This window comes from Ricinus communis, chromosome 9, assembly GCF_019578655.1.
Source record: "Ricinus communis isolate WT05 ecotype wild-type chromosome 9, ASM1957865v1, whole genome shotgun sequence".
Taxonomy (NCBI): Eukaryota; Viridiplantae; Streptophyta; class Magnoliopsida; order Malpighiales; family Euphorbiaceae; genus Ricinus; species Ricinus communis.
In genome coordinates this window covers 93,068-120,964 of record NC_063264.1, presented here as the reverse complement: position 1 = coordinate 120,964, position 27,897 = coordinate 93,068, and the positions used below count along the sequence as shown (strand labels likewise).

The window sequence follows — 27,897 nt, the reverse complement described above, 5'->3', positions numbered from 1 at the left end:
TTACAAGGTGATGACATCAATGATCTCGAAATACTTTTTACCTCCATAAGCAAATGCAAGAACAGATACAGTAATGCTTTCATCGGGAACAAAAAGAAATTGTCAAATAATATTTGATCAAAGAAACGAAACTGCATGATGGCACAATGTGTACCATATATATATATATATATATATATATATATATATATGTTTATTACTTATTTTGAGTGAAAGAATATCATGAGGCTGTTAGCTGGCCTAGCTACTTTCCATGGCTAAATTTGTATATATATGAATCTCTAACCAAATCTGTATCCTCAATCTTTAGGTTCTAATTAAGAAGAGCTGTATAGAGAAGATCATTCCAAGTATCTGGGAGTCCGGCAATGCACCAGTGAGTGCAGTCCATGCCCCTAAACCCGTTATGAGAGCTGGGATGCGCATCCTTTCTAAGCTGTGATAGAGTTGTTATATTGAGCAAATGAACTGGTTTCTTCATACCACTCAGCACATCTTCCAATACAGATAATGCCAATGGCGAACCTCTAGAGTAACTCGACCCGCTAATTGGTTCTGTCTCCTTTGAACAGTTTGTTACTCCTGGCTCATTCCACTCGCTCCCACTGAATCAGGAAATAACACATTTTTTCTGTAAATTTGAAGGATTGACTATACTGCTAATCATTATATTGTTGGTTCTCAGGATAGAGAAGAACAGTAACAGTAATTTACTTGTAATGGGAAGGAGAGATTCCTTGAAAAAAGACACTGGTTTTATTTGTATCTACATCAGAATCAACCCACTTTGCCCAGGTTGTTAAAGCTTTGCGAAAAGCAACCATACGGTCCATGTCTTTGAGGATAGCCTCACCATCTTGAACATAATCCCATCTGAAATTAGTCAAGAAACATCCACGTTAATTGCAATTACGCCAGGCTCAAGCTCAACTGATTATAAGACTCGAAGCTCAGTACTCACAAGTATATATACAATTTTTTCAGAACACATAATATTTAATTAGAAGCACAGTTTATGGAGGTCATACGGTTGCTTAGGTCCTCTGCGGTACCACCAAAGCCAAGTGTTGAAAACCAGGACATCCATATCCTTCCATATATCGCCATTCTTGAGAGAATCAAGTTTCAAAACCCTACCGACGTTTTCCTGCTCAATGTCTACCAGTAGTAGGCTATGAAACAGGGTTACTGATACCCCATAGTCCTGAAAAATTCAAGTCCAAAAACTCATAAGAACAAATATAAGTTTTATGCCTAGTTAGTTCTAAATTTTAATGTATAATTAGCTGCAACCACCTCAAATATCACAGTAGAGGTATTTTTTTCCTGCGTGATATTTGAATTAGGCACAGCTGCATGAAGCAAACATAATAGTGATTCATAATGGTTGAGACTAACAGAGTCTCCTATGAACATAATCTTCTTGCCCATAAGCCTCTGTAGAAAATCTGGGCCATCAAACCTGAAATGTACATCAGGAAATAAATTAATGACCTTCAGGTTTTAATGTAATACGGTATAGTAAAAGAGACTGGTATAATTAATCAGAAAATTTAGGTACTCCTTGCTACTTTCCATATCGTACGCAATGTCCAGTGAATTAAGGTTTCAAAAATTACAATAATAGAGATTAGAGTGTTTCTTTTTCCTTGTAATAAGAAGAAACATGTGCTGGGGACACCTATTAATTACTTGTGATGCAGGTGTGATTGATTTATTTCCAAAACCTGACAAAAGACAGTTTCACTGAGTTCATGTTACTTTCATAAGCAAAATATAGCGACAACTGACAACACTAGTTTTAATGCTTTATTATTTATCTTAATAATAATAAAGATAAGCTACCAATCCAAGAAAATGAACATGGAAGTGTGAAGAGAGCAACGTTGCGGTACTCATTGCCAAGCAAATAGTTGTAAAATTGTTTCTTCTGGTATTCTATTTTACTAATAATTTGCGATTATGTCATCATTAGATGTAGACGTTTCACCTCTACGCATGACAGCCTTACATCACCCTCAAACCAAAGTAACTCAGTGGTGTTTTAATTGTTTGAACTCTCAATCTTTTTACAACATAAAAGGCATCACCTCTCATTGTCAAAAGAATGAGGCACTACTGAAGGATGATTTCTAGCATTTAATCATGACACTGATAGTGAGCTTTTCCTTTTCCTTTTTTTTTATGCAATACAACTCAAAAGAAGCTGGAAAATCCCAAAGAGCCACTTTAAATTCCAAAAATATATGAATATACGTTAACATGTTCAGACATTGTCAAGATTTGGAGCCCGAATAAACATTTGCACGGAACACGAGGAATATAAAAGGTTACCTCGGCAAGTCGCAGTCCATGGGCTGCCATCTATACTGAAGGTAGAGATGATCAGGGCGGCCATACTTCAAACAATCAAATTCCTTACGAATGAAAGGGCAGGCTGATGAATCATAGAGAGGATACGACACGTCGTAAAGCCAGCTTCCTTGGTAGACATCACAGTTGCTCTTCTTCTGCTTTCTCAGCTTCGGATTGCTCGAGTTTGCCAAACACAGACAAGAACATAACATAACGATGGCAAAAAGGACATGACAGGATCTTTGAGTTGTCCCAAGTTCCATTCTTTTAGAGAGAGAGAGAGAGAGAGAGAGAGGGAGAGAAGGTTTTAATTTGCAGTGAGAGAGAAACTGAATCATCTTGTTTTTTTTAATCTGCAGTTTCATGTATATATTTATAGCATACAACTGTAAGCCACATAGCAGTAATTCTTTTCTTTCTTTGTTTGAATTTATCAGTGTCCCTAATTAACCAATTGGGTTCTTTGGATTTGAAATCATGCATATCAGAAATTACTCCATCTTTGGATTTTCTTGCCATTAGAGTTGGTTACGTTCCTTTTCAGTTCAGAGTTCAGACTCCTTTTTGTTTTTTCTTTTTCTTAAAAACAATATACTAATTTATATGACATGGCGCAATATCACTGGGCTTCATTTATCATATTACAATTATATACGGATTACTGGGATGTTAATCGAGATTTGCACGCAGTAGCTTTTCAAATTTCAAACCCAACAATTTGTTTGACAGGCAGAGAGATTTAAGAGTGCAAGGCAATTGGTAGGGATGAACTAGGCTGAGCTTAGATGTAAAGATGCATAAGCGGCCTACTTTCACATGTCTCACATGGTAAACAACTCAGTTAAGCTAACACATAACCATTTGTTAATGGCCCTAATCTTGCATGTCTGTTTTATAGTTAATTTAAAAGCAAAATTTGGAATATGCAAATGCAATGCAGGAACTGGTCTGGTGTCCTCATTGACATTTTAAAATGGCTTGCAATCTGCCCCCACCCATAACGAGGAAGATAAATAAGCACGTGAATTCTCTTTTCAGACTTATTTAAGGATATTAGCAACATTTAGCAGAGCAGGCGGTGCATTTTATTTTTATGTCATGGATTTGATAGACAGTTAGTACTGTCTAGTTAAATGACCTAATGAATCAAGAGAGTGAGGGTTTTACTCTTTGACACGTGCAAGGAATTGAAAGGATTCTTCTTTTTCTAATACTTCTGTGATTTGTCAGCATTTCTTTCGTAGGTGAATCTTGATGTACCCAACATCTTTTAGGATCCCTCTCATTCTTGGGCACTGAGACATTAGATGTTGCCAAAAGTTTATATTAATCCTTCATAGTTGAGAATTTTGATGCTCTGAGATCTTAGTTTCAGTATTTTCATTTTAATATTCTTTCAATATTGATCCATTTATATTTTAAGTTTTTGAGATTGGATTACATTGATTTTTAATATACTGAAGAGATCATCATCAATCTTTTTCATTTTTATACTACAATAATTATGAGCTATCAATATTCTTCTTATACCAATTTTTAGATATTGCATTAATACAAAATAGAAAACGGCTCTGATTGTCAAACTCTTTAACCAAATAGTACTAATATGAAATTTTCATAAATATTTTTTTAAAAATTATGTATATGTAATATGGGCCACGTATAATTTATAAGAAATTGATTTAAAATAAGCCCAAAGGAGAGAATAAAATATGTGAAGCCCAGCCCACTAATTAGAAAGCCTAATACATGGACCGCCTGTAAATGCAATCGTTAGTTTCTGCAGTTCTCGTCTCTTTCCCGTCGGCTCCGCTTTCCGTTTATTGACCGTCGGCTTTTCTCTTCTCGTCAATACTCGCTGAAAAGGTTTTTTTTTTTTTTGAGAAAACAATTAGAACTTATAATTCATATTATAATCTCGGTTATATGTGTGTTTAAGTTGATTGAGCTTCTCTTATTATTTGTTTACTTACTGATTAAAATAGTATTAGAAGCTTAAGTTCGAGAGCTTATTGTTTTGTGTTTCTTCTTTACTGATACTGAATAGATGGAAGGCGGTTTTGCGGAGGAGCTTTACTCTGAAACTTTGCAATTATCAAAACTAGAATTGGTTCCTGGTCAGTTTATATCTCTCTTTATACTTGTTTAATTTGTTTTACTAATTCTTGTCTTTTGAACATTTTAGGTCATGATGAGGATGGAGCCTTTTGGGGTGATTCTGATGAGGAATTGCATAAATCATCTGATTTGGATAGGGAATGGGAGAGGAGACGCGACCAATTTCATACTGTAGATTTTTTTCCTTCTTCTTCTTCTTCTTCTTTAATTTCACTTTCCTTGTTATTTTCCTGATCTATATGTACGTGTAGATTAACATTTTGCAGTGATGATATTCAGATTGGATACCGCGATGGCCTCTTAGCTGGTAAAGAAGCTATTGCACAAGAGGGATTCAATGCTGGTTTTAAACAGTCTGTGCTTCTTGGATTTGACTGGGGTCTTGTTAGAGGTGTTACCAGGTAAATTAAATAAGACTACTGAATTAAGTGTATTAGTGTTATTAATTCTGCCAAACTATTCTAAGTTCCCCGACATTGATATTGTTTTTTGTTTTAACTTTTTTTTTTCTCCTTTTCTATTAGTGCATTTGCCTGCCTTCCGGATGGATTGAAAGAAAAGCTGATTGAAACACCAGAAAAGAGAAATAAGTTCCTGGCCTTGTATGAATCCGTGCATTCTCTTTCGACAACAGATGCCCTGAAATTGTTTTATGATGATATAGTGTCAAAGAAAGCAGCAGAGCAGAGTGAGCATGCTACGGCCAGTTCTGATACAGCAGGCTTGCAATACAAAATTTCGGATTGCAGTTTGGGGAATTATGGTGGAGAGCTTCAGTCGCTTCTTATTGAATCTCCTGCAATTGACTCACATATACGAGTAGACTAATTAGTCTACATATTGTAACTGAGTTTTGGATGTATTACTTGTGTACTGATGTAAATAAAAAAATGAAAAACTTCTCTCATAATTTTGACAGGATTTTCTCATGTTGCAGCTGCACTGTCATTTATTTATTTCTCTGTTAATATTTGTTGAGAAGCCACTGGAATACTTCCTTTGAAATGATGCTAGATGCAGATGCACCTCTGAGATACAAGTAATTATAGCAGTTTAATTTATATGGGGTAATAATTAGGGGAATGTAGAAAAGCAGTTGGTGGGTAAAAAGCTTATGGGTATCTGCTACTCAATTTGCTTAAATCATCATGTCTCTAAATATGTGGTGCATTGGCTATAATTGAACCAGGTAGTTGTAATGGCGATATGTAATTAGCAATAAGAACAAAGTGATTGAATTGGGTTATACTATTATCATTCATATGTTCTGGGGCCAATGGAAATATAACTAGTCATAATGCTTATTGAATCATTAGTCCTTTCTGCTCCTTGGGAATATAGTTGACGCTGAAATTTTTTGTTTTGGTGACTCCTTTGTTTGCTGAAATTGACTAAATAGTTTTTTCATAACTTTGATCCTGCATATGCACACATTTTAGAAAATGTAGGAAACCTGCCATTCCCTTTGCTGAGTGCATATTGCTTAACCTCTTGATTACTGTCAAAAGAAAACTGTGGTTTTGTGTCTGGTGTTTTTAGGAATGTGACTATGGAGATGAATTTGTTGATCAGTATAATTATAATAACTTAAACCACATAAGATTAGACATGTAATGGGTACAACAATTAACAACATTCGGAGGTGGGACTCCCTCCTACAACCGCTAACGAACTCAAACACCACATTTGAAACTGCTATTACAGATTAAATTATTTAGGTAGAAAGTCTTTCCCTCAAACTTCACCTGCTGAGCTTAGGGGAAATCATCAACTGCATCTGCACTTCAATCTCCATTCAGCCACCACACTATCAAATGTTGGCCTCAGTTCTTCTTAGTGTTAGCTGAACAACAAGTTAGTTGCTCTATTGACTTTGTAGTTTACTCCTAAAACATGAGCATCTGGCTAGTTATGACAGTACTTCTTAATTCAACCTATCATACATAGAATGGACCTAAGCAGCTTTGCATTCATCGTCCACCTGCAAAGCAACATAAGGAAGGAATGACTTGATTTATGAGATTCACTTGGATTTTTGCACTGTGATCTATAACAGTATTTCAGTTATGATAAATATAGCAAAACGGAAAGAACTGAAAGCCTGGAAATTAATGTGGTGTACCTCTAGGTCAGCTACAGGCTTGCATAGGTCTTGTATGAGTAAACGCTGCTGATGTATTCCTGAAATGAGTTTCATATTTGGGTACTGGCAAGACTGCTTCAAAAGCTTCAACAAGTAATGCCACCTTCCTCTTCCTAGCCGGGGCAAGTTTGGTGACAGCTTGTTGGAGTGCATAATCAAGCATCCATTCCTCAGAATTTTTCTTGTCGTCCATGTTCTGATGCTTGAGATTGACCTTTTCTGCCTCTGGATCAGGAACAACAGGAAGAAAATTTGGTTCTCTTGGGTTGAAGTTCCTCTCTTCCTCCGAGTTAATGGTGGGTTTTTTGCATTGGATTGTCCATTTCCTGTTGCAGATACTGGCAAGTTCTTCACTGGAATTTCTTCCTTCGCGAAGGTATCTGCTTCCCAGTCGCGATCTCATTTCATTATTGGCTGCAAGGACTGTTTCGGCTGTATCGGGCTCAGTGCAAGCTTCTCCTTCCATCTTTTCAACTTCTCCTGTATCATTTTCAGCTGTACTGATTTTAGAGATCCTTGAATTATACTGCTCCTCAGAATCTGTTGAAGTTGGGATTCTGAACTTGTTAACTACATCTTGATCTTCCTCCGATAATTTCTGATTCTCATCAATATTAATGCTCTCATGGTGGCTATCTAATAGGTGATCGCAATGCTTAGCAGGTTCAATTTCAGTAACAAGCTCTTGAATTGAATTAGTGTCTCCTGCAAGGTTGTCTGACAGGAAAGCTTCTCCAATTATGTGGTTTTGTTTGTCATTTACCTCAACATCGTCTTGATCGACTTCAGAGGAACCAAGAGATGCATCAGAAATTTGGATTATATTTGATGATTCGATGTTGGCTACAGCTGATTCCGTAGTTGGCTCCCCCATTGAAGTTGAAGCATTTGCATCACCAGTCAAATCTCCCTCAGCTTCTTCTCTATTCTCTTCAACAGTTGTTGGGTCCTCAAATGCATCTTCGATGGAAGAGGGTTGGTCACGAGTTGAATCACCATCTGTCTGGCTCTTTTCTTTTTCAGAAAGTTCTTGCAGCATGTCTTCCATTTCAGAATCACAGTCTCTGCTTTGTGTGTCAAACGAGGCAGTTTCTTCTTCAAAGAGTTCTTGCAGTACCTCATCAACTAGAATCTCCTCAGTGCAGTTGCTAATCATGTCATCTGATGCGATGTTCTGAAGTCCGTCAGGCAAATCAAGCTGCTTGATTTTTGATAGATACTCAACATTGATACAATATTCTTTCTCAGGCTTGTGTGAGTAATCAGCTTCTGTGTGAATCTCTGAGGTTAAAAATTGTCCTTCCTCCCAGTCCATATCACTAGCTTCAGAAATGTTGTCATCTTCCTCCGTGCTGGCATAACTGATCTCCAAGTATGACGATGCATCAGCCACCTTCTCTGCACCTTGCTTCCTGTTGTCTTGTTCATGTGCCACTTCTATGCCACCATAAATAGAGGACTTATTTTCTTCTTTTTTGTGTTCACCAGCAAAATCACGTGTTCCTTCGTCATCCTCTGTGTGCTTTTCAGTTGCTTCAGCGCCATCAGCTGCAGTTTTGGCATAGATTTCAATATAGAAATCCATGCCCGTTTCTTCATGCTGTAGATGTTTTTCAGTAGAGAAAATCAGTAGTTCACTGCTAATTTCTTCTGTTCCATCGACAGATGGCTCGACTTTACATGGGGATGGCACCTCCAGTTTTACGCTCCTCTGGGCCTTCACTGAACGCCTTTTTGCCTTCAAGAAACACTTCAAGGGAGGCAAAGGAGCGTGATGATGACCATTCAGAGAGCAGTACGTGTACGGACAAACCTTCAGGACTGAAGTTCCTTCTGCTTCAGTACCCCCAGGGTTGAGCATGAGATAAGCAGGAAACTTTGAATCCTTTAGAGTTGAAGAACAGGTGGCTGTCTGTACATCCATATCTGCACATAGAGCTACCCTGGAACATTTTTTCGTGGCACTTCTGGCTGGCTTAAAACTGGGAGTCTTTGTTAAAGTCCTCACCAGCTTCAAACTAGATGTCCTAGTTAAACTCCTTGTTGGTTTATCACTAGAAGCAGAGCTAAGTTTCGAGTTACTTGAGTTTCTTGTTCGCAGGTTCTTACTGTCCGAACTGGTCGGAGTATTCAAGGAACTTATATGAGAACGCTCCTTCCTTGCCTCTGAGCTGCTGGTGGCCTTCATATAATTCGGCGACCCACCACTTGTCTTGATCATAGGCTGCTTCTGTGGGGTTGTTGTAGCGGCCGGGGTACTGAGAGGGGGCGGCTTTCCATGCTCGGATACGGTGTTCCTCAAAGGCGATGATTTCAAGCTCTCAATATCAGAAAGCTTGATTGATCTTGACCGTTTCATTTTCTTTTTCATATCTGGTCCTCTGTTCTTGCCATCCTGGTGCTGACAAGAAGATGGTTTGAGGTTCCCCAACCGCTTCTCGGATTTAACATGATCAGCTTGGATTCCAAGCTCGCTGGGTACCTTTCTTTGTACCATCTTCAAAGAAAATCAAGAAACATGGATCAAAAGATTGTGGTTTGAGGTAGGTTTTCTTACCTTCAAGGTAGGGGTTTCAGAGCTTTGGAAGAAAAGGGGTTTCTTTGTGGTGTGTCTTGTGATGAAGAGCCACAAGAGTAAGATAATGGAAAAACTTGAATAACAAACAAGACGAGATTCTTCTGGGTCTAATTTTTTTATTGGTTTCCAGTGGGTGGCACTTCGGTTGGCTTGGAATAGTGAGTGGCATATCAAATTTGAATAAGGCCGACTTAGGGGTTTGGTGCTGACTTCCTAGACAGGTGGTTTGGGTCCATTGGCTTCAGAATTGTATCATTGCGTATGTGTCATCTGGCAATGGCTTGTTTCCTCCTTCCCTAAAGACTCTGTTAACAATTGACGATTAGATACTCCAAACCATTTTATCTTTTCTGAAATGACATAAAAACCCTTTTTTTGATCGTTCAGATGAAGAAGGGTCAGGGTCCATATTTTCATGATAGGAATCTCTCTTAGTAATATCTAATTTGGCAGTATTGAATGATCTTTACAAGCTCATATTCAACCTCCCAGTTTCTGCCGTTAAAACAACGCCATGATGCTAGTTAACTGCGAAAGGACATCTCAGTACAAATCAGTTAGCAGTTGCCATACATGTGAATGCCTCTTAAGCTTTTGGTGCCACTTTTTTTTGTGACGTTGAATTGCTGAAGCAATAGCACAAGTATTAGTTAAGATGTCTATTAGTCAATGTATTTGCTGTCTCCACCTACTATATGAGATGGAAAATTAACTAGTAGCTCTAACTAAGGACATTATTTAGAGACCCTGAAGAGGAGGGTATGATTGGAATTTCAGGAAGAGGAGAGCTTTCTAGTTTATAGATTAGAAAATCAGTATTTGACTTGACTGGAAGGAGAAGGGGTTGGGCGGTACCACTTTACAAAAGACACAAGGCAGTGGTCGGCGATAATGGGCTGCCGGTGGGGCCTAAAGGTCTATTCTTCTTTTACGCAAGACGCTCCTCTTCGCCATCCCCAAGGAGGCATAAACATGAATTATGTTATATATATACATAAACAAATGACCCACTTACGTAGCCACTTTGAGTCTTTGCACCTCTAAATTGGGATTCGGGGGTCCTTAATATTGTGGGTCTAAATTAATGTAATTCATAGATTGTAATAAGCTTCAGTTTTTGTCAACTAAAATTGATTAGTTGGTAATTAGTATTTTGACTTAGCCTTGGGAGTCCTTTTTACTTCTGAATTTTCTTTTGTAATTCTTGCCCCACAAGGGAAAAATTCAAATTTCAATATGGGAAGTACATTGTTGAACTATGGTCTAATATAAGGAGTTGGGCAAAAATTATTGTTTACTTCATGTTTATTTCTTAGTGATAGACATTTTAGGCTAATTTTGAAACCCTAATTAAGGAAATTCATCCAACATGAAAAGAATGTTTTGTATTTTCTTTAAAGATGAACCACAAAACAAGTTGAAATGGGTCATTCATCAAATTTGTTCACATGACTTTATCTAAAAGATAATAGCAATGGCTTGTTTTATTTCAAACCCTAGATGAATGATTCTAATGTGCTACTTACCCACTAACTAGATGTAGTAATATTGAAATAGTGAAAATTTTTCTAAATCAGCAATTTAATTCACTTTTTTTTCTTTTCTTACTTTCTTGGATGCAAAGAAAAAGGAAAACAGAAGATAGAATTTAATAATTCTTACCAATCACTTCATAGCCAAAACATAATTGCAACTGCACAGTGTTTTAAGAAATAGAAATGGCAACCCAAAAATGTGAATCAACTTATTATTGAGATTGAGTGCAATTTGATTTCTCGCTTTTTATTATAACTGATAACCAACCCACTTTGATTACCAATTTCATCTACTTGGGTACGGCTTTCACTTTTTTCAGACCCTACTAATGCTTCCTATACTAACTCTCTTTTCTTTCCTTTTTTTTTCAGATTTCAAGCACAAAAATAACCCAAAATCTCTTCCGTGATGTAATTTCTTGTTTAAACAATGGTTTCCTTGTTTGCTTCTGCTGGAACCAGAAATGATAGGTTGACTCACAAACATTAGATATTAAAAAATGTAAAAATATATATATAACTGGTTTTAATTAAACTGTAGATTCTTTTATATGGGTCTCACATGAACACTAATCAAGTTTCACTCTTATGATTAGTTAAACTCAGTGCATTCTTTTATTTCATTTTCAATTCTGATGCTGTGAAAAGTCGCTCACGAGTGCCTCATTTTCTCTATTTTATATTTGTAACAATAGTGTATACCTCTACTTAAATACCTAATTATGCTGTTCCCCTTCATCGTTCCTCAACAGAAATCTTGAGAATTATATGTATGCCCTCAAAATGTTTGTTTAGTCACTCTTCTTAGGGTTTCTCAGTCCAAGTGTTTGAAATAATCCATGTTGGAAGAAAAACTATTCTTAAGTTTCACATGAATTTGAAATATAAAAACCCTTAATGATCAAATAGTTGAAAGTGTTCCTGATCAAATTAACTCAATTAAATTTTAATTTCAAAAAAAAAGAAAATGGTTGAATTTGAGAAGCTTTAGTTGGCATATATGAAGAAGGTTGTAGAAAAATGTAAATAATTGCAAGACAAGGAGTGAGTAGTTGTGGAAAATTGTCTGGAAAAAACAGACAAAATGAAAATGGTAAATTGAGAATTTTGATGAAATAAGGTACCCCACTCTCCTGAATGCTGCTATATGGACAAATATAATACTCATCCTCTGACAATGGGAGCGTGGCCTAGACACCGAATGGACCTCTATACAGATATGTTTCCAGTCACTAAAGAATTCTTTCAAATCTAGACACATATAAATTTAATACAGAATCCCAAAAGAAATGATTACAATGATAAGGATTGAAGCACATTCATGGAGAATAGGGTTAAAAGAGATAGAGAAATGAATTGAGTTCTGTCTTGACTACTCGTTGCTTCTGTTGCACTTATGGGACTTACACCACATGACCTGCAATGCAAGAACTTGTTAAAAGACACTTCTCACTATTATTACATTCATGTTCTCTGGTATGTGTCTCGTGCACAACCCTTGTATAACTGCCAAATTCTTCCCATGTTACGTCTCATGTTAGTTTGTTCCCTATATTCAATTATCCTTTCTCTTCAAATAATGCCGTCTGATTTTCTTCTGTTCCTTCATTGCCAACTGTGGCTTTGGCTTTTTATTGCCATTCTTGATTATGGATGAATAATGCAAACCCATAAGAGGTTAGTGAAACTCATTTTAGGATAATGATTTCCTGCGGCCCGGTATGGTACCTTTACCCTCGGTGACATAAGTAACAGATAACTTGTTCTGTAAGCAATGCTATTACAAGCTTCCACGTATAAAGTAGCAGGAGCAGATTTCCTTTAATAGGTTACGGAATAGAATGTTGCTTTACTAAATTTACGTGATGACTGCAAACCGAGGAAATAGACACGTCAAGGTCTTGCAACGATTGAGATGCTTCATTGTTAGCAATTAGCAAGGGAAAATGTAAATCAATCTCAACAAGCCCAACGTATGCCCCGCACGGCATTTGCACTAAATGTGCCACCCCCACAACTGGTCCGGAAGGCAGCCAGTGGTTGAGAAGTTTTGATAGATATGAAAAAGCTTAGCTTCTTCAGTTAGATATGTTGAGAGATATGGCAATGGAGTAATTAATAATTTGAAATTGATTTCACACCTAATCACAGGAAAAAAGAGGCACTTATTTACATATCTTAGCTGATTACATTAAGATAATTAAAGGGGATATTATAGCAACTTTAATCACAAAGAAAAAGGAGAGTCAGTACCTTTTCTTATATTACTAATCAAATGTTTTAGGATCTGCTTTTTGTTTGGTGTACGAGCATGTGTGTTTTCTTTATCACTAAAAAAAGGAGAAGTCACAAATAGCTTTTCCAAATGCTATTCTATCCAATAAAGCCAAAAGAACAAAAAAGAAAAAGTAATACAGTTGTTGAGCAGATCATTATGGCAAAAGTTAGTGATATTTGCTGAAGCTAAGGTGTGCAAACTAAAGAACCCTTCAAGGATTATTAGCAATTTATAAAACCATTTTCTTGAAAGTTCCATGAGAGGTTCTTGGCAAAGTAAAGCTCATATGTTAGTATCTTGATGGAAGTGTAAATTTATAGGCTATATAGGGAAGAAACAAATTTACTACTCATTTTCCCTTTATTCACTCTCTTAATGGTTCTCCCCTCTTCAAATAGCTAAAGAAACAATAAATAAATATATAAGTAAAAGATTTGGTCATCTGAAGAAAAATAAGATCAATAGTGATCTGAGAATTCCTTAATTGATAGATAAAGAATTTAGGAAAATACCACCTTTTTCAAAAGGTGAATAAAAAGAGGGTCGGTTCACTCTTTTACAGTAATCCTAAAGGATCTTCAGATGGATAGTTGCAATCGTGTGAGTATAGAAACATCATTGGCATTTGTTTTTGTTTGCATTCCTGAGAAATCTGGAATGGCAAGCAACTTTTTTCTGATATTATCATAATTTTCTTGTTTGTTGGAAATTATAATCAACATTGGCGGAGTAAGGACTCCTAAGAAATAAAAACCTTCAAATTCTTTTATTTTCTTTTAACCGGTTTGGTTAAACAAATCGAGATTTATATATTTGATAAAAGAAATATACGTATTAATCAATATTGAAAATGTTAAGTTGAGCATTATAAAAAGAAATTTAATAGTAATGTCATTGACAAGTTCCAACCACCTATGACAAGTGCATTCTGGTTATAAGATATTTCTTGATTTAAATTATTAAAAATGAATTGGGTATATGTTGGATTCTAGAAAAGGATTTCAGGATTTTATGATTTTCATATCACATTCATTGTTCATCACAAATCTATGGTTACCAATTGAAAATACTAGCTTAACCAATTGAATTGTTAATTTATAATTACTTTGAAACTTGTTACTTTTGCTTTTGTATATAGTTGCAATGTGTCTGCAAATTGTTAAGGAAAGAAAGAGTATTGTGAAATAGCAGCAGCATATTCATCTGCCAGTTTATGAATAAAAATCTAAATCAACAACTTGTTGATTTGGCCATAATTTTGGCATATGATAGGAATCATACAGATAAGAAATATAAGAAACACAACTATTGATGAATTATTTGAAAGCTATTGGATAGACATGATAAACAATACCACAATGACATGTTTGGATATACATGAAAAGAAAAAAAGAAATTAAAAAAAAAAAATGATGAGAAGACCCCTCTGTGAATAATTAGAGTTGCACATTAACAATTTATATAACAAAAAGGTAGCCCGAGTAAGGTACAATGTCCTGATTAGGTGACCTTTTACCAAAACGAAAACAATAGGAGGAGCATGGCAGGCATTCTTGGATTTTGTTTTCTAATCCTAAATCTCCAAAATGGACAAAGTCCATCATTTCACGAACACATTGAAAAGTAAAAGACATCACTTTTGCCATGAATTTCCATGGAAGCCCAAACCACATATCTCTCTATTTCAATATTTTCCAAGCCTAGCCCGGCTCGCTTTTGGGAAATTTAGGCCTGCAACTTCATCAGTTATACATAAGTAAAATTTGTGCAAATGCAGGAATAAAAATTTAATAGTTTATTTGTCAGATACGGCTATACATCAACTCAGGGGAGTTGTCCTTTCCCCTTTACCTGCAATACGCCCCCCAACCTTAATTAACATCAAGTTCAACAACAGTGTACAATTATAAGGGTAACCTCATTATTTCGCTACTAGCTTAGCTCTAGCATGTCCCTGTGATATTTGGAATTGATCTGTTAAACCCAAATGTGACATTAGGAGCCATACATGAGTGAGAAGTTCTCCGCCTCGCCTCAGCTGCTGAGCATGATAAGTTCCACTGCATTGGCTAGCAGCATAAGTTAACCTTTCCACCCAAGATTTGCACACCATTTCCCATTTAATCTCTTTGTCTGCAATATCTTCCAATTGCGATGCCAGCCTACAGGCATCAAATAACACAGATTTGCTTCTGTCACCTTTCACTTTCTTTGGCAGCACGGCAGTGTTCACCTGAAGCAACATCTCACAAGCTTCTCTTTTCTGCAATTTGATCTTCATTTTTCTATAACATTCCAATCCAAAGATACAATAATTCTTGCGCACATCACTATCACCTAATATAGACTTGCGTTCTTGCAAATATTTTGTGACCTCAGCACAGGTGTCTCGGTATCTGATGTTCCCGATTCCCATTGGCAACATGAAGGGACACATGATTAGGAGATAGAGCATGTATTTTGATAGCCGTTTGCTCATTCTTCTACTTGCCAAGATGGGATCTGAGATTTCTTCATGATCCTTGCGGTAGCAGAGATAAGTAGCTATGTGCCAAATAAGAATGCTCTGGTCAAAGTCCATCTCATCAGTGCTCCATTTCAATTCAGGATGACCAAAGCTTACAAGCACTAGGCTTTGAGCCCTCAGCATTTGGTCTCTGCTTGCTCTCTCATTATCATTCTCAACCTTCTCATTTTCTAGAATGTCCAGTTTCTTCAGGAGATGGTCGAAAATCAAACTTTTCAAATCTGGAGAGACCTGTTTAAAGTTCCTGTACCGGTATTTTTCCATTAACTTGTCAATGCAAAACAACCTCTGGATTCCATGGCAGATTGCAGGTTTGGTATTTAGGCTAACGCTCAGCAAATTGTACTGTGCCAAGGCGTTCGACCACCTCATATGTTTTGGCAGTTGAAGAAAATTGATGGTTTTTCGCACAGCACTATATGCGTACTTGCTCATATAAATATCGGTCCAGTCAGAGGAAAGCAGCAAAAGTACTGCATATATCTCAAGAAATATAGCTACAGCCAGCAATAGAAAAGTTAGGATCAGATCAACATTGTTAAACTTCACCTTATCGGCTACAAATATGGTGAACAGCACCAAGACAGAGCAGGTGAATGACAAACTGATGCAACGAAGAATGCAGCCTTTGACTGAATATATCACTGATGCCTTGGTGTAAAGGACATCAAACATGAATCCAAGTTCAATCTCAACTACCTTGAAAGCATCTATGAAAGACATGTTTTTGAACAAGATTTGGCTATTTTCTTTGTCTTGGAAACTTAGGATGAGATCTACAAAGAGACGCTTGAAAATCTGGAATGAATTATAGGCATTAAGCAATTGAGGTGCATCAGGACCAGAGCCACCTCTTATTGAATCATCCACCTGCACCTCTACCTCTAACATCTCTTCTGCTTCTACACGGTACCCCTCGAACTCTTTCAAATTATATTCCTGCATGAATTTGGGATAATTGGGACCAAGATCTGGTTTACTAAGCATGCAGTCTCTGAACTGCTCATTGCTAGCTGATCTGAGAACCAATGTTCTTTCTCCATACTTTATAAGCCCAGCAAAAATCATTGGAATGGTCAGAATTGAAAGATGAGAACCTGTCCATGCCAAAATGAAAATGTAAAGGGCTACTCCAGTTTGAACACCCAACCCAAGAAAGTGTCTTAGCCACAGCTCATTATCTTCCATGGCATAAGCAGTGACAGTATCAGGGCCACCCAAGTGCAGCAGAAGGAATGGTGCCCAAAATGCAGTAAGCTCAGTGTCAGCGTCCAGCGCAACGCTTTTGCCATCATCGCTATGAAGGACATCACCAAGATTATTGGAAAGAACACCAAGGGCAACGGTTGCTACCCAGTCAGCCGTCAGATAGGTACACCACAAGACAATTCTGAGCCAAGTTTTGCTGCTGTATTTCCTGCGATTGCCCAAAAAGATGAGTATTATCTGTAAAATGAGGCTAAGTAAGACCAAAGCACGCAACTCCCAGTCCTTCCACAATTTCCTTAACGATGGAGGAAACACGTCGGCCATGACTCTCCTTGCCTTTGTATAGATCAAGCTGCCAACAACTGAAAATCCATATAAATGTTTATTGTTTCTGAGACAGTAAGGAAAGTAATAGAAAGCACAAACCAGAAAACTGAAACAACAGTAACATGAGAGGTTTAGATTAATCAAGATTAAAAAATATTCAAGATTAAGAACAGTATGGTGAGGATTTGAAAAAAGAAATACATAAATAGACTGCGGATTCTTGTAAAACTAAACAAAGATAATAAGCCTATCATTTATTTATTTATTTTGAGATCTTTTACTGAACTAGCAAGAAAAAAGAAGCTCTATAGAGAGAGAGAAGAACATTGAAATTTGGAATCAGAATTGAAACAGAAATTGAGAAGCTATCTGCTTACTTGTAGCTACCATAGGTTACAGTAGCAATTTGATATCACACTCTAACCTTCAGCAAACTGCGCATTGCAGACATCTTCATATCTTATACATGTATAGTAAATTCCAGCTGCAATAGAGTTCAGTTCATATGATGATGGGAAGATTATGGAAAAAATAAAAATAAAAGGAAATCCAATTATAGACGTTGACTTGACCTGCAGCAGGGAAAAAACGAAACGCAGCGTATTGGTTAGTATTACCTTCTTTTTTTTTCCTCAAAAGAAGAAAAAAAGGAGAAGAAGAAGAAGACATGAAAGGCAGCGTTTTGATTGGTATTAAGCGTGGACGTGGGTTGACTCGGAATCAGTTCGTCGGTGTCCGAGAATCAATTTCTACTTGAGATCTCACCTTCAGAACTGACCAGTTTTTTTTCTTTTTTTTTTTCTTGAAATGGCAATAGAAATATCCGTGTCCATTTTGATAGAGAAACTGAAAAATCTGTTATCAGAGAAAGAAATGATCGATTCAAAATTAAGGGCCCAAGTGAGTAGCTCCATGGAGGAGTGGGAACGGTTGCCGAGATTACTGAAAGACGCGGAGAAGGAGGAGGATAGCAAAGTGATGAAGCTGCTGCTCAATGTGTATTTTGTAGACGACATCATTGACAACGTGCTTCTCAAATCGTCCCTCAAGACAGGTTACCCTTTCTCCTTCCTCGTTCCTTCACGGAACCAATCCATTCTGAGCCAAAATATCGAGAAACTTTTTACAAATGTCACCGACTTCTGTTCCTCATCCAAACTACCCTTGGAACAACCAGAAAACGAGCCTACAGAACCAAAATTTGAAGTCGGGGAGCCATCCAACCGTCAATGGCAACGAATATCTTCTTTTATGGAAGAATCAGAGGCTATTGTTGGTCTAATAGATCAAAGAGACGACTTGGTTCAATTAGTCGTCAGCAGCCGCTTGTCGCCTTTTCTGATTTCAGTGGTCGGCGAGGGAGGCTCTGGTAAGACTACTTTAGTCAAGTCCATGTACGATAGTGTTGAAGTGAAGCAACATTTCGTTTGTTGTGCTTGGGTTTATGTCTCTGAAAAATTTGAAGTCCGAGATGTGTTGACCGGGATATTGAGACAAGTTACAGTTGTTAAAGATGAAGAAAAGTTGCCTCTTGAATCATTGCTAAAGAGGGTCCGGGATTTCTTTCTTTGGAAGAAATACCTCATAGTTTTGGATGACATTCCATCACCTGATGTTTGGAGCACCATCAAATATGCGTTTCCAAATTCAGCCAGGGCAGCCAGGAGGGTCATTCTTACCTTGCCTAAGATTGAAGTTGCGCGAGCTATTGATCCACGGATCTCCCTTTTCCAGATTCGCCGAATGAATCATGAAGAGAGTTGGGCACTTTTCCTGAAGAAGGTAAGAACAGCAGAAGATAACTCAATTAGAAGCTTGAAGGAGAACATCTTGAGTAAATGTGACGGTTTACCTCTTGCAATAGTTGCACTAGCTGGCTTGCTCTCTACTAGACCACCAAACCAATGGTCAAGACTCATCGACCAAGCTACTGTCGGTGCTGATCAATCCTCTTCTTCCTCCAACATCTTGGCTGCGGGCTTCCGAGACCTACTTCCGTCATTAAAGTCTTGTCTTCTTTACATGAGTCTGTTCCCCAAGTCGCGCGAGATCAAACTCCGGAGATTGTTTGGGTTGTGGCTTGCGGAGGGACTAACAACACCTATTGTTGGGGAAAGCAGCAAATCGATCAAAAAAGAAGATTTGGCGAAGAGCTACTTTGAAAAACTTGTCAGTAGAAATATGATTGAGGTTGTCAAATGGAGGCTAGATGGAAGCCCCAAAACATGCTATCTTTCCCCTACTCTGCATGAAGCCCTTTTTCATATTGCAGGAAAGATGGGATTTTTTCATGTCCATCCCCTCACCAGTAAAGACACACAACAGTTTAATGTCCGCAGGATTGCAGAATACTTAGACATCAACACATATCTTTCTTCAGACCCTACAATTCAAGATTTACGTTCTTATATATCTTTTAATAGCCGCAAAGGGGACACCCCTGCTGGCGGAGTGGACAAGCTTCTTAGGAAGATCATTGCTAAAAGAGGCTTTGGATTGCTCACGGTGCTCGATCTAGAGAATGTCCACAGACCCTCTCTCTCTGAGACGCTAGGAAAACTACTGCAACTAAAGTATTTAGGTTTGAGATGTACTTTTCTGGATTCAGTTCCAAAGTGCATTGGTAAACTACCTTGCTTGGAGACTTTAGATGTGAAGCATACTAATATAACAACTCTGCCTATATCCATCTGGAAGGTGAAGAAGCTTCGGCATCTCTATATGAATGAGATTCATTTTGATATGTCTATGCAAAATCCATCCGCTGGTGGGTGTTTGCCAGATCTTCAGACTTTATCAGGGCTCTTAATAGGCAATAACAGCTCGGTGATCAAATTGCTAGAGGGATTGACTGGTCTAAGGAAACTAGGTTTGACATGCTACAAAGCATCACTTGAAAAAATAATTCAGTGGCTTCCTACACTGAAAAATCTCGAGTCATTGAAGTTAAGGTCAATAAATGAGTTGCATCAACCTTCAGATCTCAATTTGATTACGTTGAAGGAGAATGCAAAGCTCCAGGAACTGTACTTGCTTGGGAAGTTACCTAAAAATTTTGCTGTGCATCAACTTCCCCAAAATCTGAGAAATTTTACGCTGTCGGTGTCAAAGCTCCACGAAGATCCAATGCCAATTTTAGGGAAGCTGAATAACCTTCATATCCTCAGGTTCTTTGCCCACTCGTACCTGGGAAAAGAAATGGATTGCAGGAAGGGATTTCCTGAGCTTCGTGTCTTGAAATTGTGGATGTTAGAAGAACTCGAGGAGTGGACTGTGGAGGAAGGATCCATGCCTAAACTCAGAAAAGTAGAGATTAGGTGCTGCATACAGCTAAAGCAGCATCGTGGATTACAGCTGCTGGCTTCCCTCAAGAAACTAACTTTAACGGCTATGCCAGAAGATTTTGTAGCAGAAGTTAAAGCCAACCTAAGCCAGAATATAAAGATCAAGACAAAGAATTAGGACTTTTCTTCTATTCTGATGAGGTATCTGCTGCAGCATATTGAGTTTCTTGTTTGTGTCAGAAGTAAATGTTGCGTTTCAGCTATCTCGACAAAAATTCTGAATTCTGACGTAATTGCTTTCCATCTTGTTTCCCTGAGTGGGTTTAATGTTGGCTCTATGTTGATTATGATGCATTAACAATTTCATGCAAGCAGGGTGAGGAATTTAGAATGGGAGAAGGGATGGAATGGATCGGAAGCTTTCCCTGATCCGGTGCTCATATACAGTCTCGCTGCCACCTCCAATATGCAGTTCACATTGTGTATGAAATTCTTCATTCTTTGTACAAATATGAGCCTGATTAAACTTTGTTTAGAACTTTCATCTGCTGCAACTGACCTGGTGAAGGTGAAGGCCAGATGTAACTTATGTTTATTCATGGATGCCTTAATTTTTTAATGTTTTAATATAATTTAATATTTTTGTAACACGGTCAGAGTACTGAGTACTAATCTTTTATTCTATTAAGAAAGATGCCAGACTGGTTAGCTAGAAGTGATGCTACCTCAATCCCACACAGCAATCTGCTCGAGAAAGATGGGTACAAAGGAATCCAATAAAATTTGTAACAATTTGTAATTGTACTCCGAATTACTTAAATTCATGTAATTACATGTAACATTGAACACACAAAAGAAATGCAAATAAAAAAGGAACATTTTAATAATAAATTTGCCATAACTTGAATAATTACTACAGCCCTTGGCTACATTGCAAACTTCATGAAGAAATGCTACATTTGCATATACATCGTCTGACTTCACTTGATGAATCAGCAACAATCATGAGCAAAAAGCCAAAAGAAAAAAAAGATGATCATTCACACTTGATATTGCAAACTAGCATCTGCGAGCTTTCACATATGACCGTCAACGCCTCTCTTTTAAGTGCCACAAGGAAATACCACCTATATCTTTGAGATGCTAAATTGAGGGGCACTGGAATCCCATAAACAGAATTGACAACTCTGCGGGTTACTGTCTACTGTCCAGGCATATCAGGAACATAGACAAATCCATTACTGCCATCTCGCAGTGTTAGGCAGGCCTCAACATTAGAACCATGTACACTAACTTTCACGGCATTGCGTCACTGATCCCGATGTAGTGATGGCCTAAGTCCTGAAGATCCATGATCTCATTTCTGGAAGTAGTTTCTTTTACAGCAATCAGCAATGGCTTTCCTCCATGATTTTTAGCTATCCATGCTGAATGTATTGTCCAGAGAAATAGTGAAGCCAGTAATCTTATATTTCTATTTCTGAACTGCCCCGCAAGCCTGGCAGCAGATTTGATATCCATTTAAAGATGCTCTTTAACCCCTCGTGGAACTATGTTTAGCAGATAAGAAACATCAAAACTACAAGGCCTAATACAGAAACAAAACCAGAAAAACTACAATTAGCAGAACAAGTTTGGTTCCGCTGTAGTTCAACGCTTTGTATAACCTATGAAAGAAGCTATGTTATCCAATATGTGAGAACACGTTTCATTTGAGGAAGAAGATGTGTAAACAATTTATATTGTCATGAAAAAGTAGAGAAAATATTGCAAAGATTCAGTAGTTTGGGTACAAGGTTTCTATTTTCATCTTTTAAGATTTTAGCAAAATCAATAATTTGTAAGCATATAAAAGATGGGAAGGGAGAAGAAAGGACTGAGAGGGAAAAAAAGCCATAGGCAACTAATTTTTTTTTTTTATAAAGAACTCAAGTCCTATCGGCAAGAGAGACCCAGAAAGGAACACAACAATCCAACAAGCAACAATTACCTTATTTCAGAAGAAAAGTGGGCTTGTCCAATCTTCATTGTCATCAGTCTAAATGCAACAGAGCCAGATCACATCCGGTCATGGTGGAAATGTCATATTCACATTAATGAAAGCATCCTAATTTAATAACATTGATATCAGATTCAGTAAATGGGATTCATAACAAAGAGAATCACAAAAATGTTTTACCATTCGGAAGTAAGCAAATTGTCTTACTCCACAGCAAATTTTCTTACTCCACTAGTGTGAAAATAAATTTTTTTATTGTAACACTTATGCAGATGCAGATAGAAAGTACATTTGAAAGGTGTGCATGCCTTCCACAGCAAGTGGCGGTGAAGAATTACTAAAGAAAATTAAATTTCAACATTTGAATATAACAAATGTAAGCCATCTGGGGAGCTGCCATGCTGACTTAGGAGAATAAACTGCAGAAAATAGCTATGGCCTCCATTTGATGAGTGAAATGAAGTTGGAACAATTGGTTAAACAATACGTTCAACGAGATAACAGTAGTCTACGTTAAGCAAACAAACAATGTGAAAAAATTTTAAATCAGTAAATTGCTGGATTCATGCACCTTTCATTCACAAAGATTCCAGACCCATTCCAGTATGTTAATGGTAGATGCCAAAAATTCTCCTACTGCTGAGAAGACAACCTGCACTGTGGTTGCGACAATGTGAGTACAAGATAATACAACTGAATAAGAGTTTATATCAAAAATAAAAAGCACTAATGAATAAATATTACAAGGTAGACTTCAAACAGCAAAACTTTCTTGATGTATAATGTAAGACACATTCAGATGCCTTCCTACTGATGATCTCATGTATACAATTAATATCAGTCATTTAATACACCTTTTGAATATATAAGCACAAATGCAAATTACCTTAGTTCCCCTGTTCTCGTAGCTGACAGTAAGAATGGATATCAGACCAGAGTAAGAATAAGTTACAGAGAATCAGAATCCCTGCAGCGAATTCAAAATGAATTAGTCTGGAAAATCATACTTTGAGGTTGACAAGATAAAAATAACAGGAACTTTGGACAAGTAATACCTCACGATGATGACTGCATATTCTCAGTTGATTTTATGGTAATTAATCTTTACACAGGAGACGTGGGAAATCTTAGGCCAATCTTCCCCTTTTCCCCACTGACACCTTCTTTCCAGCAAAAGACAATTGCAGATAGATAAAGAAGAAAGGGACTTGGGTAGCCCCTCTTCTGGCATGGACTGAAGCTTGGGGCAGTTGCAAATTGTCAGTTGTTTAAGGAGGGTGAGCTGTTGAAGCCCCTCATAGTCCAGACACTGCAAATTTTGAAAATGCTCGATTTCAAGAGAGGCAAGGGAAGAGGGCAATAACGTCTTCTCAGGGAAGGATTCGACATCATCATTCATTCCAATTCTGAAGTGTGAAAGAGAGGGAAGTAACTGCAGATCCCATCCCAAGCGACCCGCAATGAGTTTGTTGCAACTGTCAATCTCAAGTGATTGTAATTTGGAGGGCAAACCCCCAGCTGGAAACAACTCAAGTTCTGGACAGTCACTTATTTGCAAAGCCACAAGGGAAGGAAAGGAGGAGTGCATACTTTGTGGCAGAGATTTCAAATTTGGGAAACCCCATAATGAAAGCCTTGTTAAATTTTGGGCAGTTAATCCTCCTTCAGAGAAAGATAATAAATCACGGCACCCCCCGATCTCCATGGAATCGAGAAGTGTGAAATCCCCATAATGTCTCTCAGATGCTGAAACAGAATTGAGATTCGGACATGTAATGATTCGAAGAGCCTCCACCATAGGGAACAACTTTGAGGAGAATGACTTGAGTAATTCCCAGTTTCTGATTTCATTCTCCGATTCTTCTAGCAGCACATGATGATTATCATCATCCTTTAACTTCATCTGAAGAACAGATGGAGCCCTTGGAAGTGAATCAGCAAGTAGTTTCTGGCATCTCTCTATCCCAAGTATTTTTAAAGAAGGAAGGTGACTGGGCAATGCTTTTACTAGGTTGGGACATTCAATAAGGTAAAGCTCCTGGAGGAGAGGAAAAGCTGCACCTTCATTTGCCTGCTCATAAGAATACCATTCCCGCCAATTTAGCATCCTTTCAAACCTCAAAATCTCAAGGGATCCAAATGACGTTTTTCTTGCTGTAGAACTTCCATAGAACTCAGGGCCAACTGCCTCGACCATATCAAATGCTATGATGGAGAGTTCTTTTAGAGACTCTAATCGCCCAAGTGGTGGTAAAACGGAGCAGTATTTGCACCTACGGAGTGTCAAGATTACAATATTTGCAAATGATGGGTCCCCAACCCAATTTGGAAACCTTGTACCCCCATAACCAACAATGGAAAGGCATTTCAGATTGGTATGAGGTTGTAATAGTAAGAGTACGCCTAAATCCTGCAATGTATCATCAGTCTCCGCATCCCATCTCAACTCCAACTTTTTAAGTTGCTTCTTAGCCCTCAAATTTGCTTTGGAAGCATCTTGAACATCCACAACATTTTGAAGATTCTGAATGCAAAACTCTCCCTGAAGCTGTTGAAGCTCCGCCAACTCTTTAAGAGTAGACTCACTTTGTCTTCCTACAATGAAGTAAGTTAACTTTTGGAGCTTCATCAGTTTACCCATCCGGGGTGGCATCTCTTGCAATTTTGTTCTAGCAATCTCAAGATAACACAAGTTGATCAACTGTCCCATTTTGGCTGGCAACTCAATGAGATATTCACACCACAACAGGATTAATGTTTGCAAATTATACAAATTACATACAGAATCAGGCAACTTTCTGATTGACATTCTAGAGACATTCAAATATCTTAAATGTATCAAATTTCCAATTGGATCAGGTAATCTGTCAATGCTATTATAACCAGACAAAGAAAGTACCCGTAGGCGATGGAGTTTCGAGACTAAATCATGTAATACCTTGTTATTGATGTGTTTAGAAGAGCTGGAACTTAACCGCTCTAATGACACAAAGGTGCGCAAAAATGGAGCTTCCTCATATATTCTGTCGAATATCTCAGAGGTATTTGATTCGGACATTACAAATGATAAATGACGAGTCTTCTTAGAGACGACCCCATCCATCCTGTTCCTCTCCAATCTGAAGCAAAACTCTTGAGATTCAAGTTGAGCTAAGTCATTCACTAAGTCATGCATTATGAAACATGATCGACGATAGCTTTCTTGGAAAAAGGACCTTAATACAAGATCGTTAAAAAAACCATAACCTACCACCATTTTTTCATGTTCTCTAGTCTGATCTAGAAAACCTTCTGCCATCCAGAGAAGGATTAATTCCTCCATTTGGAATTCATAATCCTGGGGAAATATTGCACAGTAAGTAAAACACTGTTTTAAGTGTGATGGTAGATGAAGATACTGCAACCTTAGGGATGGAAGAACATATCCATCTGCCAAATCCCAAGCGTTGCTGTGCAATATATTCATCCATTCCCCAACATTTCTTTTATAGCGCAACAGACCCCCAATTACTTTTGCAGCCAAAGGTACGCCTCTGCACTTGTGTACTATTTGTTTACCAATTTCTTTTAATTCTGGATGTGCATCGAAATTTCCATGAAATGCATGTAGCGAAAACAATCTCCAACAATCGTCCCCAGTTAAAGGGCCTAGAACATAAGGAGGAGCGGTGCTCATGATTGATGCTACCTTGAAGGAGCGTGTCGTCACCACAATTTTGCTTCCCTTGGCCCCACAATTTAAAGGTCTCCATAATACTTCCCAGCTATAACGGTCTTCGTTCCAGACGTCATCTAGAACAAGCAAAAATCTTTTCCCCGATAATCTCTCCATTAACTCCTGTTGAAGCTCCTTTAGTCCCTTGAAAGAATCAGAAGCCTCCAAATTGAAAAACTCGAGAATATATTTTGACACCTTGAGAACATCAAATTCTTCAGAAACGCACACCCAAAGTCTAAGATCGAACCGCTCGCTTGCTCTGCTGTCATTGAAGAGAAGCTGTGCAAGGGTAGTTTTACCAAGCCCACCCATGCCCACTATGGAAATCACACCCAGATTGTCGTCATTTATATCATCTGATAGGAGTAGCTCCATTGCGGCTTCCTTATCATCATCTCTGCCATAAATACGTTGATCATCTACAAGAGGAGTTGTTGGTACCCGAAATGATGGCGATTGCTCTCCAGCACTATATTCTACTAGACCCAAGGCATCCTTTAGATGTGCTAGAAACTGAATTCTTTGAAGAACGGATTCTAACTTTTCTTCCACCTTCTTTTTAAGTGGATTACTACTAGCAGAAGGGAAAAAGTTCCACTTCTGTTGTTTTTGAGATTCAGTCACCAGTTTCGAACGCAGAGTTTCGTAAGCAATTTCATCCAGTAAATCGTCGGCTTCATAGAGAGCATCCTTAACCTCGAGGAGCCAAGTTTTCACGGCACGAACGCTAATCTGCTTCTCCTCTGCGTCTAGGAGAACTGGATTGATAAGCATCATTATTTCTTTTAAACTCTTCAATACAAGAGCCCCTTTCTGGGCCCCGTTAAAAGTTAACCGATCAAATAGAATCTGCATGAAAGAAGAGAGAAAAGCTCCTCCTACCAGTTCCGCCATTTCCAACGCTTCAGAAAAGAGAAAACCGATGAAGAAAGTTACAGACGAGGGAGAGGGAGAGGGAGAGGAAGAGAAGGTATCTTTTTTCTTTCTTTAACCGGTGACATGATTACTATACGATAGTTGCTAGTGTTGAAGGGAATGTAAGATTTTTCGATAAGGCCTCTGTGAATTTCATATTTTTTTGGCAGAGATTTCAATTTGCTCCCTATAACATCTTAATTAGTCTTTTTACTCTTATTTTTTATATTTAATTGGTTCTTAAATTAATAGATTGATGAAATGGCTAATATGGGAGTTATTGTCTAGTTGGATGATGAGTGTTGATGGGATTCAAGAGAAGAGAGCAAAACATCCAGTTTTGAGCATTACCCATTGCAACATTTTCAGGTTTTACTAGTGACTATAGAATTTCTTCCCAAATATTTTCTTGGGCAACAAAACTCTGCAAAATGAGTGTGATCAAATTTTATATTTCCATAAAAAAGTGAATTGTTAATAAATATATATAATTTAATTTTAATATGATATGATATGATATTTTTCTTATAAAAATACAAACATATCAGTGCTATAATAAAAGAGTATGGAAGACACTTAATAATGAAAAGTTTAAAAACTAATATGAAAAAGAGTTAATTATAGCAGAAGAGACTTTCTATGTTATATTTTACCAAAATAACATCAAAAAAAGCTTAAAAGAAAACTCACAAAGATGTATTATCCACTTCTTTCAATGCACTGCAAATATTTTAATGACCATCACACCCTTTTAAAATTCTTTAACCTCTGTGTCATCCCTACCAAATTTCTTTTTTAAAAAAAGTTATAGAAAAAGTTGGACGCCACATGCCACAAAGTTTCAGTTAATGTCTCCTTTCCTTTCTGAATAGCAATATTATTATGAAAATGGGAGAAACAATTAAAAGAAA

General features: G+C 37.6%; 6 protein-coding genes across 12 annotated transcripts; 2 read left to right on the top strand and 4 right to left on the bottom strand.

Moving 5' to 3' along the window:
• Positions 1-166: 166 nt before the first annotated feature.
• LOC8284404 (protein trichome birefringence-like 38) lies at positions 167-2,665 on the bottom strand. Of its 2 annotated transcripts, none has more exons than XM_002513058.4 (5): positions 2,335-2,665; positions 1,297-1,462; positions 1,029-1,204; positions 715-873; positions 167-605 (listed from the first exon to the last, which is right to left on the bottom strand). In XM_002513058.4, the coding sequence occupies exons 1-5, from the start codon at positions 2,616-2,618 to the stop codon at positions 314-316; spliced, it is 1,077 nt and encodes a 358-aa protein (XP_002513104.3). In that variant the 5' UTR covers positions 2,619-2,665; the 3' UTR covers positions 167-313. The 2 variants fall into 2 exon arrangements, with proteins under 2 accessions (XP_002513104.3, XP_015570811.3); XM_015715325.3 differs by having other exon boundaries at positions 1,399-1,462.
• A 1,408-nt stretch (positions 2,666-4,073) lies between these two features.
• Positions 4,074-5,402, top strand: LOC8284403 (protein YAE1). 3 transcript variants are annotated; one of them, XM_002513057.4, is made up of 5 exons: positions 4,074-4,221; positions 4,403-4,472; positions 4,541-4,644; positions 4,753-4,874; positions 4,998-5,402. In XM_002513057.4, the coding sequence occupies exons 2-5, from the start codon at positions 4,403-4,405 to the stop codon at positions 5,299-5,301; spliced, it is 600 nt and encodes a 199-aa protein (XP_002513103.2). In that variant the 5' UTR covers positions 4,074-4,221; the 3' UTR covers positions 5,302-5,402. The 3 variants fall into 3 exon arrangements, with proteins under 3 accessions (XP_002513103.2, XP_048234897.1, XP_025011996.2); XM_048378940.1 differs by having other exon boundaries at positions 4,126-4,221; positions 4,403-4,644; positions 4,740-4,874; XM_025156228.2 differs by lacking the exon at positions 4,074-4,221 and having other exon boundaries at positions 4,229-4,644; positions 4,740-4,874.
• A 648-nt stretch (positions 5,403-6,050) lies between these two features.
• Positions 6,051-9,528, bottom strand: LOC8284402 (calmodulin binding protein PICBP). Its single transcript, XM_002513056.4, has 2 exons — positions 6,596-9,528; positions 6,051-6,454 (listed from the first exon to the last, which is right to left on the bottom strand). The coding sequence occupies exon 1, from the start codon at positions 9,111-9,113 to the stop codon at positions 6,603-6,605; it is 2,511 nt and encodes an 836-aa protein (XP_002513102.2). The 5' UTR covers positions 9,114-9,528; the 3' UTR covers positions 6,051-6,454; positions 6,596-6,602.
• A 4,908-nt stretch (positions 9,529-14,436) lies between these two features.
• On the bottom strand, positions 14,437-17,585 carry LOC8270924. Its single transcript, XM_002513055.4, has 2 exons — positions 17,448-17,585; positions 14,437-17,105 (listed from the first exon to the last, which is right to left on the bottom strand). The coding sequence occupies exons 1-2, from the start codon at positions 17,458-17,460 to the stop codon at positions 14,929-14,931; spliced, it is 2,190 nt and encodes a 729-aa protein (XP_002513101.3). The 5' UTR covers positions 17,461-17,585; the 3' UTR covers positions 14,437-14,928.
• A 292-nt stretch (positions 17,586-17,877) lies between these two features.
• LOC8270923 (disease resistance protein RPP13) lies at positions 17,878-21,002 on the top strand. Its single transcript, XM_002513054.4, has 2 exons — positions 17,878-20,555; positions 20,730-21,002. Exon 1 carries the CDS (start codon positions 17,878-17,880, stop codon positions 20,530-20,532), a length of 2,655 nt encoding a protein of 884 aa, XP_002513100.2. The 3' UTR covers positions 20,533-20,555; positions 20,730-21,002.
• Positions 21,003-21,219: 217 nt separating this feature from the next.
• On the bottom strand, positions 21,220-27,458 carry LOC8270921 (putative disease resistance protein At3g14460). Of its 4 annotated transcripts, none has more exons than XM_002513052.4 (5): positions 23,409-27,458; positions 23,240-23,320; positions 22,925-23,010; positions 22,345-22,461; positions 21,220-21,942 (listed from the first exon to the last, which is right to left on the bottom strand). In XM_002513052.4, exon 1 carries the CDS (start codon positions 26,963-26,965, stop codon positions 23,432-23,434), a length of 3,534 nt encoding a protein of 1,177 aa, XP_002513098.2. In that variant the 5' UTR covers positions 26,966-27,458; the 3' UTR covers positions 21,220-21,942; positions 22,345-22,461; positions 22,925-23,010; positions 23,240-23,320; positions 23,409-23,431. The 4 variants fall into 4 exon arrangements, with proteins under 4 accessions (XP_002513098.2, XP_015570754.2, XP_025011991.2 ...); XM_015715268.3 differs by having other exon boundaries at positions 21,220-21,904; XM_025156223.2 differs by having other exon boundaries at positions 21,220-21,852.
• Positions 27,459-27,897: the final 439 nt, after the last annotated feature.